The sequence below is a fragment of the Lissotriton helveticus genome, chromosome 3_1 (genome assembly GCF_964261635.1).
Source record: "Lissotriton helveticus chromosome 3_1, aLisHel1.1, whole genome shotgun sequence".
In the NCBI taxonomy this organism is placed as follows: domain Eukaryota; kingdom Metazoa; phylum Chordata; class Amphibia; order Caudata; family Salamandridae; genus Lissotriton; species Lissotriton helveticus.
The window spans coordinates 377,472,379-377,489,487 of record NC_136061.1 but is presented as its reverse complement, the minus strand read 5'-3'; the positions used below and the strand labels follow the sequence as shown (position 1 = coordinate 377,489,487).

At 53.0% G+C, this 17,109-nt stretch overlaps 1 protein-coding gene across 1 annotated transcript in view; it reads right to left on the bottom strand.

The window, feature by feature from the left end:
* Positions 1–214: 214 nt before the first annotated feature.
* SPAG5 (sperm associated antigen 5) overlaps positions 215–17,109 on the bottom strand; it is a 620,821-nt gene continuing 603,926 nt past the window's right edge. Inside the window, exon 26 of the mRNA XM_078680111.1 lies at positions 215–588. Coding sequence (XP_078536237.1) covers positions 517–588 — 72 coding nt within the window. The 3' untranslated portion in view covers positions 215–516. The remainder of the gene's footprint in view (positions 589–17,109) is intronic.

Here is a 17,109-nt window from a genome sequence, read left to right as displayed (position 1 = left end):
GTGTTATCCCCTGGCACCACCGGTTTCCTAAAAATCCGGTACCTCACAGCCAATGCGCATTACCTGGATTGTCCACTTGCCTTTACATTCCCTTGGACAAGGAGAACTGGCCATTTACTTGCCTCCTCCTCTGGTATCGAGAACAGTAACTGCACTGCAACTTGGTTTTGGAGCATACATTAGAAGCAAAAAAGTTCTACAGACATGCCACTAATTCAATAAATATGACATTTATTTCATGAATTTACACATACATCTCTTCAATTTGCATATAAAATAATCTGCCCGGAATCTGATTCTGGTAGAGCGACTTTCAGATAAAACATACTATCCCAAGTTTTTGAGGGTGCAAAACTACCAATGGGTCAACAGTAAAAAAATATGACTCAGTCATAAAATCACAGTTCTGACATAGTGCTCCAGATCTAGTCGAATCATTGTCACTATTGATGAGGTTTTTAGAGAAGAATCCAAGAAGACGAGAACTCTCATTCAGCTGGCTCAAAATAACATGCTCTATCCCAGGTATTCAACCAGTTCTTTTAGCACCTCACAGCCGGTCACTACGTCTGGGATTGACAGGAGAGTCTAGGGGGAAAGCAAAAAGAGGTACATATTAGACTCTATATCTGTAGACACCACCAGCACCACAATGGTGAAGCAAGACCTTCATATTACTGGCTAATGGTTCTGTGAAAAGCACATTACAGCCTAGAAAAAGAAATTACTTAGCTGCTATTCTTCATCCCAGAATGCCGTACTTCAACCTGGTTTCCGTCCTTTTGGAACACCAGGTTAATAGGAACGTGGAAATGGACTAAACTTGAAAAAGATATAGCATGCTGGCTTAGGAGTCTATTGTGGCATCACAGTGCTCTAGAGACTCCATCTCCATTTATCCCATGCCCTTCACCTTTTACCACAAGGTTACTATTATATGTCGGAGAGTATAAAAGATAAAAAAATAAGTACCAGAGGTGGGTAGATTTACTAGATACTAGTTGGGACATGAAGCTCGGAGAATCAAGAATAACGATAAAGTAATGCATCTATCACATTCACAGTATTGTATGTGGTACAAATGAGGTTGACTGGGCATTTCATTCATTTTAACAGCAGCGGCTCCTCCGTTAAGCCCCACTAGTCTCTGAGCAGTGCAAGAAGGAAAAATAAAATGAAAATAACAAAATGTTTATTTTTCAGTACTGAGCCGGGGCGAGGCTGTGCTTTCCTGACAGACAGCAGCAGCCAGCAGGGAAGAGGAGTGGTGGGTGTTGGACTTGGCCCTTAGGGCAGGTTCACCCCTAGACTATTTGCTGAATGTGTGACCCTGTGTCAGTGATTTTTTGGGTCTCTGCGCACTTTTCCCTGGGTCCCAGAGTGAAAGTGCGTGCGTGTAGCATGGCTGGCCTGCCCTCCCATAGGAATGCATGGAGAATGTGTGTGTCCCTGGTAGTTCCCGATGCGTGGGGAGTGCAGGCTCGAGTTTAGTATGTATGGACTCGTGAGAGTGAATGCTGCGAGATGGTGTATGCGGCATGTATGTGTCTAGAAGGGAAGTGCTACTTCTGGACATTGAGATATGTGTGCAGTGAGGGTGCTGGAGCGTGATTGGCTGGAGCTGGCTGGCATGCCAGGCTCCAGGAAGTCTGGATGGGTCTGCCCGGTGGTGTGTGTGGGATTAGCATGAGTGATGTGTGGGAGGAGTGTACCTGTGTCCTGGATGGGCTGGGTTTTCCCCACACAATGCTGGCTTCGCCCCCCTGTGGTGTGTCTAACGACCCTAGCCTCCCCAGTGAAAGAAATGGGTGGTTGGGCCATCAAGAGTGCTCCCAAGCCAGCTGCAACTGGTTTTCCCCCCACCCTGCACCAAAGGATTTCACAGTATGTATAAGAAGGGGCTGTGTCCCCTTACAATTTGTTCTGCTTTTGGATCCTGCCAGAGGGGGCTGTTGCTGCTGCTGGGGCCAGGAGGACCGCCACTTGGAGTGTCTCCCTGCCTGGAGACCCAGTGTGCTGGCTCTGGCCCAGCCTTGCCCCCCTGCCTGCCTCCAGCCCCTGCTGGAGCCTTGTCCTGTCCTCCAGTGCTGGGGAGCACTGAGGATTCCTTGCCTGCAGCTCTGAGAGCGCTGCTCTCTGCCCTTCAGCGCTGGGGAGCACTGAAATCTCCTGCCTAGCGCTTGAAAGCGCTTTATTTTGCCCATAGCGCTGTGAGCGCTGTATTTTCGTCCTGTGGCGCTTGGGCGCGCCTTTCCTTGCTGTTAGCGCTTTGGGTGCCTTCGCCGGTGCCCACCCGGCATCTGATCGCCCCGTGAGGTGATCTAGCGGCGCGGGTGCCACCCCGCTCATCTGCCGCTTTTATTGTGCCCGTTTTGGAGATATTAATCACGAGGGAGCCCACTCCTCGGATAATGGGACCCCGCCTGCCTATCTAAAGCGAGCCGCCGTGATGCCCGCGGCGACCCGGAAGTGTTCGTGTGCCCGGCCAATCACAGCGCGGCCCGGGAGAGGTAGACCGGAAGTCCCGCCTCCGCAGCGGAGCAGAGAAGCAGCCTGCCGAGGCTCCCGAGGGAGAAGGGAAGCCCCGCCGAGAGGAGCCGGCGCCGCGAGGAGACGCCGCCTCCCGAAGTGCCTGGTGAGTGCGGGCGTGCCCCGGGTCGCGTCTCTGACCCAGTTGTTTCTGGGTCCCTGAGTCCCCCGTGAGGGACTCCATCCTGCCTGCCCTTGTGTTCCCGGGTCTCGAGAGACCCGGTCTTTGTTCCTGGAGCCGCGAGGCTCAGACCCGGCCCCATCGTTCTGTGAGCCCAGAGAGGCTCGAGGCCATTCCTATGTTCTGGAGCCCGGAGAGGCTCCAACCCGGCCTCATTGTTCGTCGAGCCCCGAGTGGCTCTCCAGTTGTTCTGGGGTCCCCCGAGAGGGCCCCCCCCTGCCCACATTCGTGACGAGCCCCGAGAGGCTCAGGGGCACCCCTGTTCTTCGATCCCAGAGAGGCTCTTGCCCCCACAGTCGTTTCAAGAGCCCAGAGAGGCTCTGAGAGTGCCATTCGTTTTGTGAGCCCAGAGAGGCTCGAGTGCCAATTTCGTGTTGAAGAGCCTGAGAGAGGCTCAGGGCGCCATTTCTTGTCCAGGAGCCCAGAGAGGCTCCAATGTTGCTCTAACTTTCCCTGCACCAGTTGCCCAGCACTTTGTGGGCAACTGCCACGTTTAGGCCCTGACATTGGGACACAGGGACTGTCACAGGTGGTGACTTATCTGAGTTTTGCGCAACTGTGTGTTTTTGCTTACACCTCTGAATGTATTGTTGATGCATTATGTGTTTTTCCTCCCTTACACCTCTGAATGAATGTTATGCATTGCATCATGTGTTATGTTCTTACACCCCTACAGGTATTGTGATACTTAGGTGGTTGTTTTCTCCCTAGTACAGGTGGTGCTAGTGAGGTCCTGGTTACCAGTAGTTACTGGTTGTGTGCTCTATTTTTATATTTTGTGCGACAGTGACTTATGTTCTAAGTGCTATTTCTGAAAGTGTTACTTCTGATTCCTGACAGTGGCCCAGGTGGCCCTGTCTTGTACATATCCCCTGTAAATTCTGCCCGTGCCCCTGGCACATTGTAAAGTGTGTGTTTTATCTAATGTGTTTTGGTGTAATACAAAGGCTATTTTTATGTAACCTTGTGTGGAGTTTCCTTTGTGGTGGGCCTTTGGGTGTTGTTGCTGGGGTGCGTGCGCAAATACTTAACTCACATTGCCTCCGAGTTTAGCCTTGCTGCTCGCGCCACGTTACCTAGAGGGTGAGCAGGGGTTATCTTGGCGTGTAACTCCCTTGCCCTGACTTGGGGGTGGTGGTCTCTGACTGACTTTGGCGAAAGCCCTGGCCAGCCAGGGATCCCATTTCCAACATTGGCGGCAAGCGGTGAGGATAAGGATTTGTGTTTGCGTTGTACCACAGTGGTAACTGGCCACACTACAAAGCTCTGCATTTTAGATGACCACATTTTAGGGGATTATTTTTTTTGAAGTTTCATATTTTCTTCTCCTGAAGGTATCATTGTGCAATTGTGTCCAGTGCATTTGTCCCCCACCCTGCGCCCAGAGTCGGTACCTGTGTCACGTGTGGTCAGGTTGAGGAATCAGGGGTGGTAGAAACTGCCTTACCAGTCCGAGGGGAGGGTTGTGTGTGGATGAATGGTGTGTGGCACTAGGCAAGTGAGTAGGAGTTCTCTGGGATAGAGAGCTTGCTGATACCTTGTGAATTGTGTACTCCTGTGTTAGCTCAGACCCCTAGGTTCCCTGTGTAATCTTGTCTCTAGAACGTCCTGCCAAGATGGATCTTGTTTTTGATTTCAGTGATCTAGATACCTACAGTACGTGGGAGCTGGTAAGGTTCTGTGACGAGAGAGACATAGGGAGGGGTGAGTCAAACCTGTACGAACTTAGGGACCGCCTGGTCAGATGGCAAGAGGGTCAATGGGATCGTGAGCGCAGTGAGGAAAGGGCCTGGGCCTCACACCATGAGGGTGATGGGTCTGTGGGGAGCCCTGAAGATTCAGAAGAGGAAGAAGAAGATGACAGCACCTGGACGCCAGTAGAGAGTAGAGACCCCATAGATAGGGAGTCCCTTGCTGGGTCCAGCGTAGGAGGCAGCGCCTCATCCCTTTCCCTGTCCCCAGAGGAGCTGGAAGATAGGAGGAGAGAAAGGGAGCACCAGCTGGCTTTAGAAAAGCTCAGACTAGAGCATGCCCAGGCTATGGCACAGCTGGGCGTTAGAAAGCAACAGCTAGAGACCAAGAGGGTCTTAGCGCAGGAAAGGATAGAGGAGGCTGAGAGGGCCGCCACCAGAGGCAAAGTAGCTCTGGAGGGTAGACTATCCCCTGCGCACAGTTTTAATTTTCTGGATTCCCCAGGGAGGGGTGGGTTCAGTGGTGGCAGCTATTTAAATGTTAGTGTAGACAGTCCCACTCCCAGTTCCCAGAGTATGGTACCTGTTTCCCCAGAAGTGGAGTTCAGGGTGAAATTCAGGAACCTTAGGAAACCACCTCACCAGGAGTGGGGGTATTTTGTGGATGACTGTTCTGATGCAATGTGGGATTGGCTGATGACTAACTCGGACAATGAGGTGGACGGAGTGGTGAATATGTTTCTCAAAGAGCAGTTGCTCAGTGTTGTTTGTCCAGAGTTGCGCCAGCACCTGCTGAGGTTAGAATGTTTTAGTCCGTGGGACCTTGCAGAGGAAGCAGGGCGCTGGGACAGTGCCAGAGGTTCTCTAGAGTCATTGGTGAGTGACTCCAACAGTAGTGGTTCAGGTATCTTCCAGCCCAGCGTGGTGGAAGAGGCTCAGTGTAGCCCAGCTAGGTCCCAGGATAGCGAGGAGGGTGTAAGGGCTCACTGCCTGGCTCAGTGGAGCAGGAGTGAGGGGGAGACAGAGGTTCCCCAGACGCCCGAAGCCCTGCCTCAGGACTTGGATGGTTTCTGTAGGGAACACCAGGTTGGGGACCTAGGCTGTCCTGTTAGTCCATTTGAGGAAGATCTCCTAGTGAGTAGAGGACCTGGAGCGTCTGTAACCAGAGCTCCTGTGGTTCTAGAGTCTGGCAGTACCGCTCCGGTAGGGAGGGTACAGGAGTCCAGCGTGAGGAGTGATTGGGGGATGAGTTTCCCAGTGGATGCACCAGTGGACTAGGGACTAGCCAGTTGGGCTAGATCTTCTTGGGGGGACCCGGGTGGCGCCACTTCTGGTCTGGGGGATCGTCACGCACTGTCAGGTGGACAGGGGACGGGAGATCTGCGCCAGACAGACAGTCACGCAACATATGTGTCATTTGTTAGCCTCAGGGGGATTGTGTGTGAATCCCCAGAAGTCCTGGAGTGCCAGGCAATTGTTCCACCGAAGGTTTTAGACCAGAGGTTGGAAGGCCAGGTTCAGGATCAGCCTGACCTGAAGGGTAGGACAACTGTAACCAGTGTCCTGACAGGTTCCTCTTCCAGAGGAACTTCTCCAGTTGGGAGAGGGCAGACCTCTGGAAGGGGGTGCCGAGGGTGGGAGAGCCCACCTCTGACCCCGGTGCAACTTGAGGGGTTAAACCCTGAGTTGGAGTGGCGTTGTAAGGGTACCCCTCGCAGGAGGAGGAGGAACCCTAGAAGAAGAGGTAGGGGGAGGAGAGCCTTCCCTGAGACTCCTGGTCCGCCTGAGGTTGTAGACCCTAGGCTGGAGAACCAGTGGCAGTCTAGTCCTGTCTTGCAGACAGGGAGAGTGGAGAATGGCTACTATGTGCCAGGGGTTACTACCCCCCACTCTGTGAATAGGCAAGGACCGGTGGCACCTGGGTGGCCCAGGGCCTGGTCCTGGCCGCGGACAGCTTGGGAGTACCAGTGGGGTAGCCCAGTTGGTCCAGACAGTGTGTTGAGAAGGAATCCCATGGGTTCACCGTGGCGTAGAACAGGAGGGTGTCCCTGCAGTTGCGGGCCCGCGTCCGTGTTCTATCGCCCCAAGCAGGGAAGTCCATCACGGTGGTGATTGTTCTACCCTGCGTTTTGGCTGGAAGGGGGTTGTGTTGGACTTGGCCCTTAGGGCAGGTTCACCCCTAGACTATTTGCTGAATGTGTGACCCTGTGTCAGTGATTTTTTGGGTCTCTGCGCACTTTTCCCTGGGTCCCAGAGTGAAAGTGCGTGCGTGTAGCATGGCTGGCCTGCCCTCCCATAGGAATGCATGGGGAATGTGTGTGTCCCTGGTAGTTCCCGATGCGTGGGGAGTGCTGGCTCGAGTTTAGTATGTATGAACTCGTGAGAGTGAATGCTGCGAGATGGTGTATGCGGCATGTATGTGTCTAGAAGGGAAGTGCTACTTCTGGACATTGAGATGTGTGCAGTGAGGGTGCTGGAGCGTGATTGGCTGGAGCTGGCTGGCATGCCAGGCTCCAGGAAGTCTGGATGGGTCTGCCCGGTGGTGAGTGTGGGATTAGCATGAGTGATGTGTGGGAGGAGTGTACCTGTGTCCTGGATGGGCTGGGTTTTCCCCACACAATGCTGGCTCCGCCCCCCTGTGGTGTGTCTAACGACCCTAGCCTCCCCAGTGAAAGGAATGGGTGGTTGGGCCATCAAGAGTGCTCCCAAGCCAGCTGCAACTGGTTTTCCCCCCACCCTGCACCCTGAAACAAAGGATTTCACAGTATAAGAAGGGGCTGTGTCCCCTTATAATTTGTTCTGCTTTTGGATCCTGCCAGAGGGGGCTGTTGCTGCTGCTGGGGCCAGGAGGACCGCCACTTGGAGTGTCTCCCTGCCTGGAGACCCAGTGTGCTGGCTCTGGCCCAGCCTTGCCCCCCTGCCTGCCTCCAGCCCCTGCTGGAGCCTTGTCCTGTCCTCCAGTGCTGGGGAGCACTGAGGATTCCTTGCCTGCAGCTCTGAGAGCGCTGCTCTCTGCCCTTCAGCGCTGGGGAGCGCTGAAATCTCCTGCCTAGCGCTTGAAAGCGCTTTATTTTGCCCATAGCGCTGTGAGCGCTGTATTTTCGTCCTGTGGTGCTTGGGCGCGCCTTTCCTTGCTGTTAGCGCTTTGGGTGCCTTCGCCGGTGCCCACCCGGCATCTGATCGCCCCGTGAGGTGATCTAGCGGCGCGGGTGCCACCCGCTCATCTGCCGCTTTTATTGTGCCCGTTTTGGAGATATTAATTTATCACGAGGGAGCCCACTCCTCGGATAATGGGACCCCGCCTGCCTATCTAAAGCGAGCCGCCGCGATGCCCGCGGCGACCCGGAAGTGTTCGTGTGCCCGGCCAATCACAGCGCGGCCCGGGAGAGGCAGACCGGAAGTCCCGCCTCCGCAGCGGAGCAGAGAAGCAGCCTGCCGAGGCTCCCGAGGGAGAAGGGAAGCCCCGCCGAGAGGAGCCGCCGCCGCGAGGAGACGCCGCCTCCCGAAGTGCCTGGTGAGTGCGGGCGTGCCCCGGGTCGCGTCTCTGACCCAGTTGTTTCTGGGTCCCTGAGTCCCCTGTGAGGGACTCCATCCTGCCTGCCCTTGTGTTCCCGAGTCTCGAGAGACTCGAGGGGCCCAGTCTTTGTTCCTGGAGCCGCGAGGCTCAGACCCGGCCCCATCGTTCTGTGAGCCCAGAGAGGCTCGAGGCCATTCCTTTGTTCTGGAGCCCGGAGAGGCTCCAACCCGGCCTCATTGTTCGTCGAGCCCCGAGTGGCTCTCCAGTTGTTCTGGGGTCCGCCGAGAGGGCCCCCCCCCTGCCCACATTCGTGACGAGCCCCGAGAGGCTCAGGGGCACCCCTGTTCTTCGAGCCCAGAGAGGCTCTTGCCCCCACAGTCGTTTCAAGAGCCCAGAGAGGCTCTCGAGTGCCCATTTCGTGTTGAAGAGCCTGAGAGAGGCTCAGGGCGCCATTTCTTGTGCAGGAGCCCAGAGAGGCTCCAACGTTGCTCTAACTTTCCCTGCACCAGTTGCCCAGCACTTTGTGGGCAACTGCCACGTTTAGGCCCTGACATTGGGACACAGGGACTGTCACAGGTGGTGACTTATCTGAGTTTTGCTTTGCGCAACTGTGTGTTTTTGCTTACACCTCTGAATGTATTGTTGATGCATCATGTGTTTTTCCTCCCTTACACCTCTGAATGAATGTTATGCATTGCATCATGTGTTATGTTCTTACACCCCTACAGGTATTGTGATACTTAGGTGGTTGTTTTCTCCCTAGTACAGGTGGTGCTAGTGAGGTCCTGGTTACCAGTAGTTACTGGTTGTGTGCTCTATTTTTATATTTTGTGCGACAGTGATTTACATTCTAAGTGCTATTTCTGAAAGTGTTACTTCTGATTCCTGACAGTGGCCCAGGTGGCCCTGTCTTGTACATATCCCCTGTAAATTCTGCCCGTGCCCCTGGCACATTGTAAAGTGTGTGTTTTATCTAATGTGTTTTGGTGTAATACAAAGGCTATTTTTATATAACCTTGTGTGGAGTTTCCTTTGTGGTGGGCCTTTGGGTGTTGTTGCTGGGGTGCGTGCGCAAATACTTAACTCACATTGCCTCCGAGTTTAGCCTTGCTGCTCGCGCCACGTTACCTAGAGGGTGAGCAGGGGTTATCTTGGCGTGTAACTCCCTTGCCCTGACTTGGGAGTGGTGGTCTCTGACTGACTTTGGCAAAAGCCCTGGCCAGCCAGGGATCCCATTTCCAACATTGGCGGCAAGCGGTGAGGATAAGGATTTGTGTTTGCGTTGTACCACAGTGGTAACTGGCCACATTACAAAGCTCTGCATTTTAGATGACCACATTTTAGGGGATTGTTTTTTTTGAAGTTTCATATTTTCTTCTCCTGAAGGTATCATTGTGCAATTGTGTCCAGTGCATTTGTCCCCCACCCTGCGCCCAGAGTCGGTACCTGTGTCACGTGTGGTCAGGTTGAGGAATCAGGGGTGGTAGAAACTGCCTTACCAGTCCGAGGGGAGGGTTGTGTGTGGATGAATGGTGTGTGGCACTAGGCAAGTGAGTAGGAGTTCTCTGGGATAGAGAGCTTGCTGATACCTTGTGAATTGTGTACTCCTGTGTTAGCTCAGACCCCTAGGTTCCCTGTGTAATCTTGTCTCTAGAACGTCCTGCCAAGATGGATCTTGTTTTTGATTTCAGTGATCTAGATACCTACAGTACGTGGGAGCTGGTAAGGTTCTGTGACGAGAGAGACATAGGGAGGGGTGAGTCAAACCCGTACGAACTTAGGGACCGCCTGGTCAGATGGCAAGAGGGTCAATGGGATCGTGAGCGCAGTGAGGAAAGGGCCTGGGCCTCACACCATGAGGGTGATGGGTCTGTGGGGAGCCCTGAAGATTCAGAAGAGGAAGAAGAAGATGACAGCACCTGGACGCCAGTAGAGAGTAGAGACCCCATAGATAGGGAGTCCCTTGCTGGGTCCAGCGTAGGAGGCAGCGCCTCATCCCTTTCCCTGTCCCCAGAGGAGCTGGAAGATAGGAGGAGAGAAAGGGAGCACCAGCTGGCTTTAGAAAAGCTCAGACTAGAGCATGCCCAGGCTATGGCACAGCTGGGCGTTAGAAAGTAACAGCTAGAGACCGAGAGGGTCTTAGCGCATGAAAGGATAGAGGAGGCTGAGAGGGCCGCCACCAGAGGCAAAGTAGCTCTGGAGGGTAGACTATCCCCTGCGCACAGTCTTAATTTTCTGGACTCCCCAGGGAGGGGTGGGTTCAGTGGTGGCAGCTATTTAAATGTTAGTGTAGACAGTCCCACTCCCAGTTCCCAGAGTATGGTACCTGTTTCCCCAGAAGAGGAGTTCAGGGTGAAATTCAGGAACCTTAGGAAACCACCTCACCAGGAGTGGGGGTATTTTGTGGATGACTGTTCTGATGCAATGTGGGATTGGCTGATGACTAACTCGGACAATGAGGTGGACGGAGTGGTGAATATTTTTCTCAAAGAGCAGTTGCTCAGTGTTGTTTGTCCAAAGTTGCGCCAGCACCTGCTGAGGTTAGAATGTTTTAGTCCGTGGGACCTTGCAGAGGAAGCAGAGCGCTGGGACAGTGCCAGAGGTTCTCTAGAGTCATTGGTGAGTGACTCCAACAGTAGTGGTTCAGGTATCTTCCAGCCCAGCGTGGTGGAAGAGGCTCAGTGTAGCCCAGCTAGGTCCCAGGATAGCGAGGAGGGTGTAGGGGCTCTCTGCCTGGCTCAGTGGAGCAGGAGTGAGGGGGAGACCGAGTTTCCCCAGACGCCCGAAGCCCTGCCTCAGGACTTGGATGGTTTCTGTAGGGAACACCAGGTTGGGGACCTAGGCTGTCCTGTTAGTCCATTTGAGGAAGATCTCCTAGTGAGTAGAGGACCTGGAGCGTCTGTAACCAGAGCTCCTGTGGTTCTAGAGTCTGGCAGTACCGCTCCGGTAGGGAGGGTACAGGAGTCCAGCGTGAGGAGTGATTGGGGGATGAGTTTCCCAGTGGATGCACCAGTTGACCAGGGACTAGCCAGTTGGGCTAGATCTTCTTGGGGGGACCCGGGTGGCGCCACTTCTGGTCTGGGGGATCGTCACGCACTGTCAGGTGGACAGGGGACGGGAGATCTGCGCCAGACAGACAGTCACGCAACATATGTGTCATTTGTTAGCCTCAGGGGGATTGTGTGTGAATCCCCAGAAGTCCTGGAGTGCCAGGCAATTGTTCCACCGAAGGTTTTAGACCAGAGGTTGGAAGGCCAGGTTCAGGATCAGCCTGACCTGAAGGGTAGGACAACTGTAACCAGTGTCCTGACAGGTTCTTCTTCCAGAGGAACTTCTCCAGTTGGGAGAGGGCAGACCTCTGGAAGGGGGAGCAGAGGGTGGGAGAGCCCACCTCTGACCCCGGTGCAACTTGAGGGGTTAAACCCTGAGTTGGAGTGGCGTTGTAAGGGTACCCCTCGCAGGAGGAGGAGGAACCCTAGAAGAAGAGGTAGGGGGAGGAGAGCCTTCCCTGAGACTCCTGGTCCGCCTGAGGTTGTAGACCCTAGGCTGGAGAACCAGTGGCAGTCTAGTCCTGTCTTGCAGACAGGGAGAGTGGAGAATGGCTACTATGTGCCAGGGGTTACTACCCCCCACTCTGTGAATAGGCAAGGACCGGTGGCACCTGGGTGGCCCAGGGCCTGGTCCTGGCCGCGGACAGCTTGGGAGTACCAGTGGGGTAGCCCAGTTGGTCCAGACAGTGTGTTGAGAAGGAATCCCATGGGTTCACCGTGGCGTAGAACAGGAGGGTGTCCCTGCAGTTGTGGGCCCGCGTCCGTGTTCTATCGCCCCAAGCAGGGAAGTCCATCACGGTGGTGATTGTTCTACCCTGCGTTTTGCCTGGAAGGGGGTTGTGTTGGACTTGGCCCTTAGGGCAGGTTCACCCCTAGACTATTTGCTGAATGTGTGACCCTGTGTCAGTGATTTTTTGGGTCTCTGCGCACTTTTCCCTGGGTCCCAGAGTGAAAGTGCGTGCGTGTAGCATGGCTGGCCTGCCCTCCCATAGGAATGCATGGGGAATGTGTGTGTCCCTGGTAGTTCCCGATGCGTGGGGAGTGCAGGCTCGAGTTTAGTATGTATGAACTCGTGAGAGTGAATGCTGCGAGATGGTGTATGCGGCATGTATGTGTCTAGAAGGGAAGTGCTACTTCTGGACATTGAGATGTGTGCAGTGAGGGTGCTGGAGCGTGATTGGCTGGAGCTGGCTGGCATGCCAGGCTCCAGGAAGTCTGGATGGGTCTGCCCGGTGGTGAGTGTGGGATTAGCATGAGTGATGTGTGGGAGGAGTGTACCTGTGTCCTGGATGGGCTGGGTTTTCCCCACACAATGCTGGCTCCGCCCCCCTGTGGTGTGTCTAACGACCCTAGCCTCCCCAGGGAAAGGAATGGGTGGTTGGGCCATCAAGAGTGCTCCCAAGCCAGCTTCAACTGGTTTTCCCCCCACCCTGCACCCTGAAACAAAGGATTTCACAGTATAAGAAGGGGCTGTGTCCCCTTATAATTTGTTCTGCTTTTGGATCCTGCCAGAGGGGGCTGTTGCTGCTGCTGGGGCCAGGAGGACCGCCACTTGGAGTGTCTCCCTGCCTGGAGACCCAGTGTGCTGGCTCTGGCCCAGCCTTGCCCCCCTGCCTGCCTCCAGCCCCTGCTGGAGCCTTGTCCTGTCCTTCAGTGCTGGGGAGCACTGAGGATTCCTTGCCTGCAGCTCTGAGAGCGCTGCTCTCTGCCCTTCAGCGCTGGGGAGCGCTGAAATCTCCTGCCTAGCGCTTGAAAGCGCTTTATTTTGCCCATAGCGCTGTGAGCGCTGTATTTTCGTCCTGTGGTGCTTGGGCGCGCCTTTCCTTGCTGTTAGCGCTTTGGGTGCCTTCGCCGGTGCCCACCCGGCATCTGATCGCCCCGTGAGGTGATCTAGCGGCGCGGGTGCCACCCCGCTCATCTGCCGCTTTTATTGTGCCCGTTTTGGAGATATTAATTTATCACGAGGGAGCCCACTCCTCGGATAATGGGACCCCGCCTGCCTATCTAAAGCGAGCCGCCGCGATGCCCGCGGCGACCCGGAAGTGTTCGTGTGCCCGGCCAATCACTGCGCGGCCCGGGAGAGGCAGACCGGAAGTCCCGCCTCCGCAGCGGAGCAGAGAAGCAGCCTGCCGAGGCTCCCGAGGGAGAAGGGAAGCCCCGCCGAGAGGAGCCGCCGCCGCGAGGAGACGCCGCCTCCCGAAGTGCCTGGTGAGTGCGGGCGTGCCCCGGGTCGCGTCTCTGACCCAGTTGTTTCTGGGTCCCTGAGTCCCCTGTGAGGGACTCCATCCTGCCTGCCCTTGTGTTCCCGAGTCTCGAGAGACTCGAGGGGCCCGGTCTTTGTTCCTGGAGCCGCGAGGCTCAGACCCGGCCCCATCGTTCTGTGAGCCCAGAGAGGCTCGAGGCCATTCCTTTGTTCTGGAGCCCGGAGCGGCTCCAACCCGGCCTCATTGTTCGTCGAGCCCCGAGTGGCTCTCCAGTTGTTCTGGGGTCCGCCGAGAGGGCCCCCCCCCCTGCCCACATTCGTGACGAGCCCCGAGAGGCTCAGGGGCACCCCTGTTCTTCGAGCCCAGAGAGGCTCTTGCCCCCACAGTCGTTTCAAGAGCCCAGAGAGGCTCTTGAGTGCCCATTTCGTGTTGAAGAGCCTGAGAGAGGCTCAGGGCGCCATTTCTTGTCCAGGAGCCCAGAGAGGCTCCAACGTTGCTCTAACTTTCCCTGCACCAGTTGCCCAGCACTTTGTGGGCAACTGCCACGTTTAGGCCCTGACATTGGGACACAGGGACTGTCACAGGTGGTGACTTATCTGAGTTTTGCGCAACTGTGTGTTTTTGCTTACACCGCTGAATGTATTGTTGATGCATCATGTGTTTTTCCTCCCTTACACCTCTGAATGAATGTTATGCATTGCATCATGTGTTATGTTCTTACACCCCTACAGGTATTGTGATACTTAGGTGGTTGTTTTCTCCCTAGTACAGGTGGTGCTAGTGAGGTCCTGGTTACCAGTAGTTACTGGTTGTGTGCTCTATTTTTATATTTTGTGCGACAGTGATTTACATTCTAAGTGCTATTTCTGAAAGTGTTACTTCTGATTCCTGACAGTGGCCCAGGTGGCCCTGTCTTGTACATATCCCCTGTAAATTCTGCCCGTGCCCCTGGCACATTGTAAAGTGTGTGTTTTATCTAATGTGTTTTGGTGTAATACAAAGGCTATTTTTATATAACCTTGTGTGGAGTTTCCTTTGTGGTGGGCCTTTGGGTGTTGTTGCTGGGGTGCGTGCGCAAATACTTAACTCACATTGCCTCCGAGTTTAGCCTTGCTGCTCGCGCCACGTTACCTAGAGGGTGAGCAGGGGTTATCTTGGCGTGTAACTCCCTTGCCCTGACTTGGGAGTGGTGGTCTCTGACTGACTTTGGCGAAAGCCCTGGCCAGCCAGGGATCCCATTTCCAACAGTGGGCACCATAAGCGTGCATGACGATTTGGTCAGCCATCTTAGGATGGTCAAACCGTCATGCACACTTAGCATTTCTCCACCCGGCTGTGTTGTACTGCCTGGTGGAGAATAGTCCCAGGCACTGTCTGAGCAGCAAACCAGGTTGCTCAGAACGATCACAACGCTGCTGTCATTCTGGCAATACTATTGACAGCAGCGTTGTGATTGGCTTAAGAGAGTCTGTTTGCTGCCGGGAGTTTGGAACAGAAGAGGACGTAGGAGAGTAAGTGATCTGTTCTTTTCAGCCCTCCGGGCACCCCTTTCAATTCTGCTACCTAGCAGCAGCCACTGCATTTCAAGTGATGAGGAGTGGGGGGTGGAGAGGTGGATGCACGGGGGAGGGGGGGCAGGGGGAGTGTTATTAATGACTAGAGCATCAGATGAGAATTAAGAAGCCACCTCTGGCTGTAGGGGCAGATGTTACTTAGCAGAAATCAGAAATATAGGGTTCATCATAGCTGCACACTGTGTAGGAAATTAAAAAACATTTTGTTTTAGTCTTACAAACCTTTTTTAATCCCAGAGGAAGATTACTGTAATTACTGCAAGAAGAATATATTTTTTGTCTAGGACAGTAGGCCCACACAATAGTGTAAAAACCGAGTTCTAGGAGGTTGAGTGCCAGAGTGTAAATTAACAAATTACTTACCTTCAGTAACGCTCTTTCTGGTGAATACTCTGTCTAACCGCAGGTTGCTCACCTTGTGAATATCTCCAGGTGCTAGACTGGATCAGGAAAACTCAACAAAAAGTGCTCCTGCGCACCAGAAGGGGGAACTAGGCAAGTCAACATCGACTGCACTCAACTCCGGAAGTAACAAGTGGAGGCACATGTAAGCACCACTCGTGTGGGGATGTCAGTTTCTTTTCATAAGACTGTCAACACAATCAGGCACGGAGCCCATCTGAAAACTGGTAGAATCAATGTGCACATTCTTAAAATCAGAAACTTTTTAAAAGGAAAACAACCATTCCACAGATCGGGGGCTTGGAGGGCAGTGTGTAATCTGCAGTTAGAAAGAGTATCTACCAAAAAGAGTGTTACCGAAGGTAAGTAACTTTTTCCTCTGTTGGATACTTCTAAACTTGGACTCCTCGCCTTGTGAATAGATAACTGTAGGAGGCTGGCTGAGTATATGGATGCACCCCGCACTAATCCAGGCAACCCTTGTGGCGATTTTAGGGGTCTTTGATAACCATAGAAAGCGCTCAAAGTGGCGATTTAAATCTGTTTTTATTGTTATTTTATATGCAAACGCATGAAAGCTCTCAAAGTGGTAGCTGTGGAGAGCAGCCTTCAGGCTTATCTTGAAGTGTTAAGCAGCTTGTTTTACCAGTTTAATCTTATCGTGTAGGTTAAATGAAAAAGAGCCACACACATTTATATAAAAATACTACTATTTATTACACAACACTCACTAACATATTTGTATATCTCCTACCTGGAGATAACACATCACACAAGGATACTTCAAATGCAATCAAGTAAGTAGCACAAAATACACTGGTCTGCAGGAGGAGCCCAAACCATATACTAAGAAAGTGGAATGTGAACTGCAAAGGAGGACGGTATTTGTACAAGAGGACCCAGAGACACAAGGAACCACCCGATGCAAGTACCCAGGAACCTGACAGAGGCAGAGTGGTAACACAGCAAACATACATGCAAATGATGCTTTGGGATACATCTACTACTGTATATTAGGCTGAAGAAAAACTTGAATTATTCCTTCCTATGCATTTTACTTGCTTGATCAATCAAATGTCATTTCAAATCATAGTCCAAATGAACGGTTCAAACAAAAGTCTCAATAGCACTTTGCTTGGAAACAAAAACCTTTTTATATACTTTTTTTCAATTCTTCATGTATGTATATATGCAAAAATCATTCTTTTACAATACAATGTTTTTTCTACAACAACTTATTAGTTATATCAACTTAAATCAAAACAAGTACCAACTATTCCCTATTGCCCTATTAGTGACTTGAGGATGCTTTCCATTTCTTAGACCAAGAGCATTCCTTTCAAAAAGGATCACCAGAAAGTTCTACGAGGTGTACTAATCTAACCTCACAGTTTTTTTGGGACTTTCCAACTATTCATCTATCTCTTCAAATTCACATAAATGTCCTCCAATACAGACACGTTTCAGCCCCACAGGGGGCTACACGAGGGGAAAAACAGCAGATGAATTCTAGAAGGCCACCCAAAGTGGGGGTTTCTGTTGTGAAAATGTTTTCCTTAAACACCCTAGTCCTGATGAGGCCCGCTACCTGTGGGGCCGAAACAAAGTATTTGTTAAGGAGATGGAGTTTCAGGTCCCTTTTGAAACAGGAGAAGGAGGGGATGCATCTGAGGGCTCTAGGGAGAGCGTTCCACATCCTGGGAGCGTTGCCAGAAAACGATTGGTATGGTGTGGTTTTCTTTTTCAGTTTCGGAGGAATAAGAAGGAGTGAGTTGGAGCTTCTCAGAGTTCTGGATTGACCTGCCCTTACTAGTTAGTTAGGGGCCGGAGAGTGAAGGGTTTTGTGTGTGGTGCAGGCCAGCTTGTAAATACACCTCCCTTCCATGGGAAGCCAGTTGAGGGAGTTGAGAGCTGGAGTGATGTGTTCACATCTTTTTACTCCAGATACGAGTCGAGCGGCC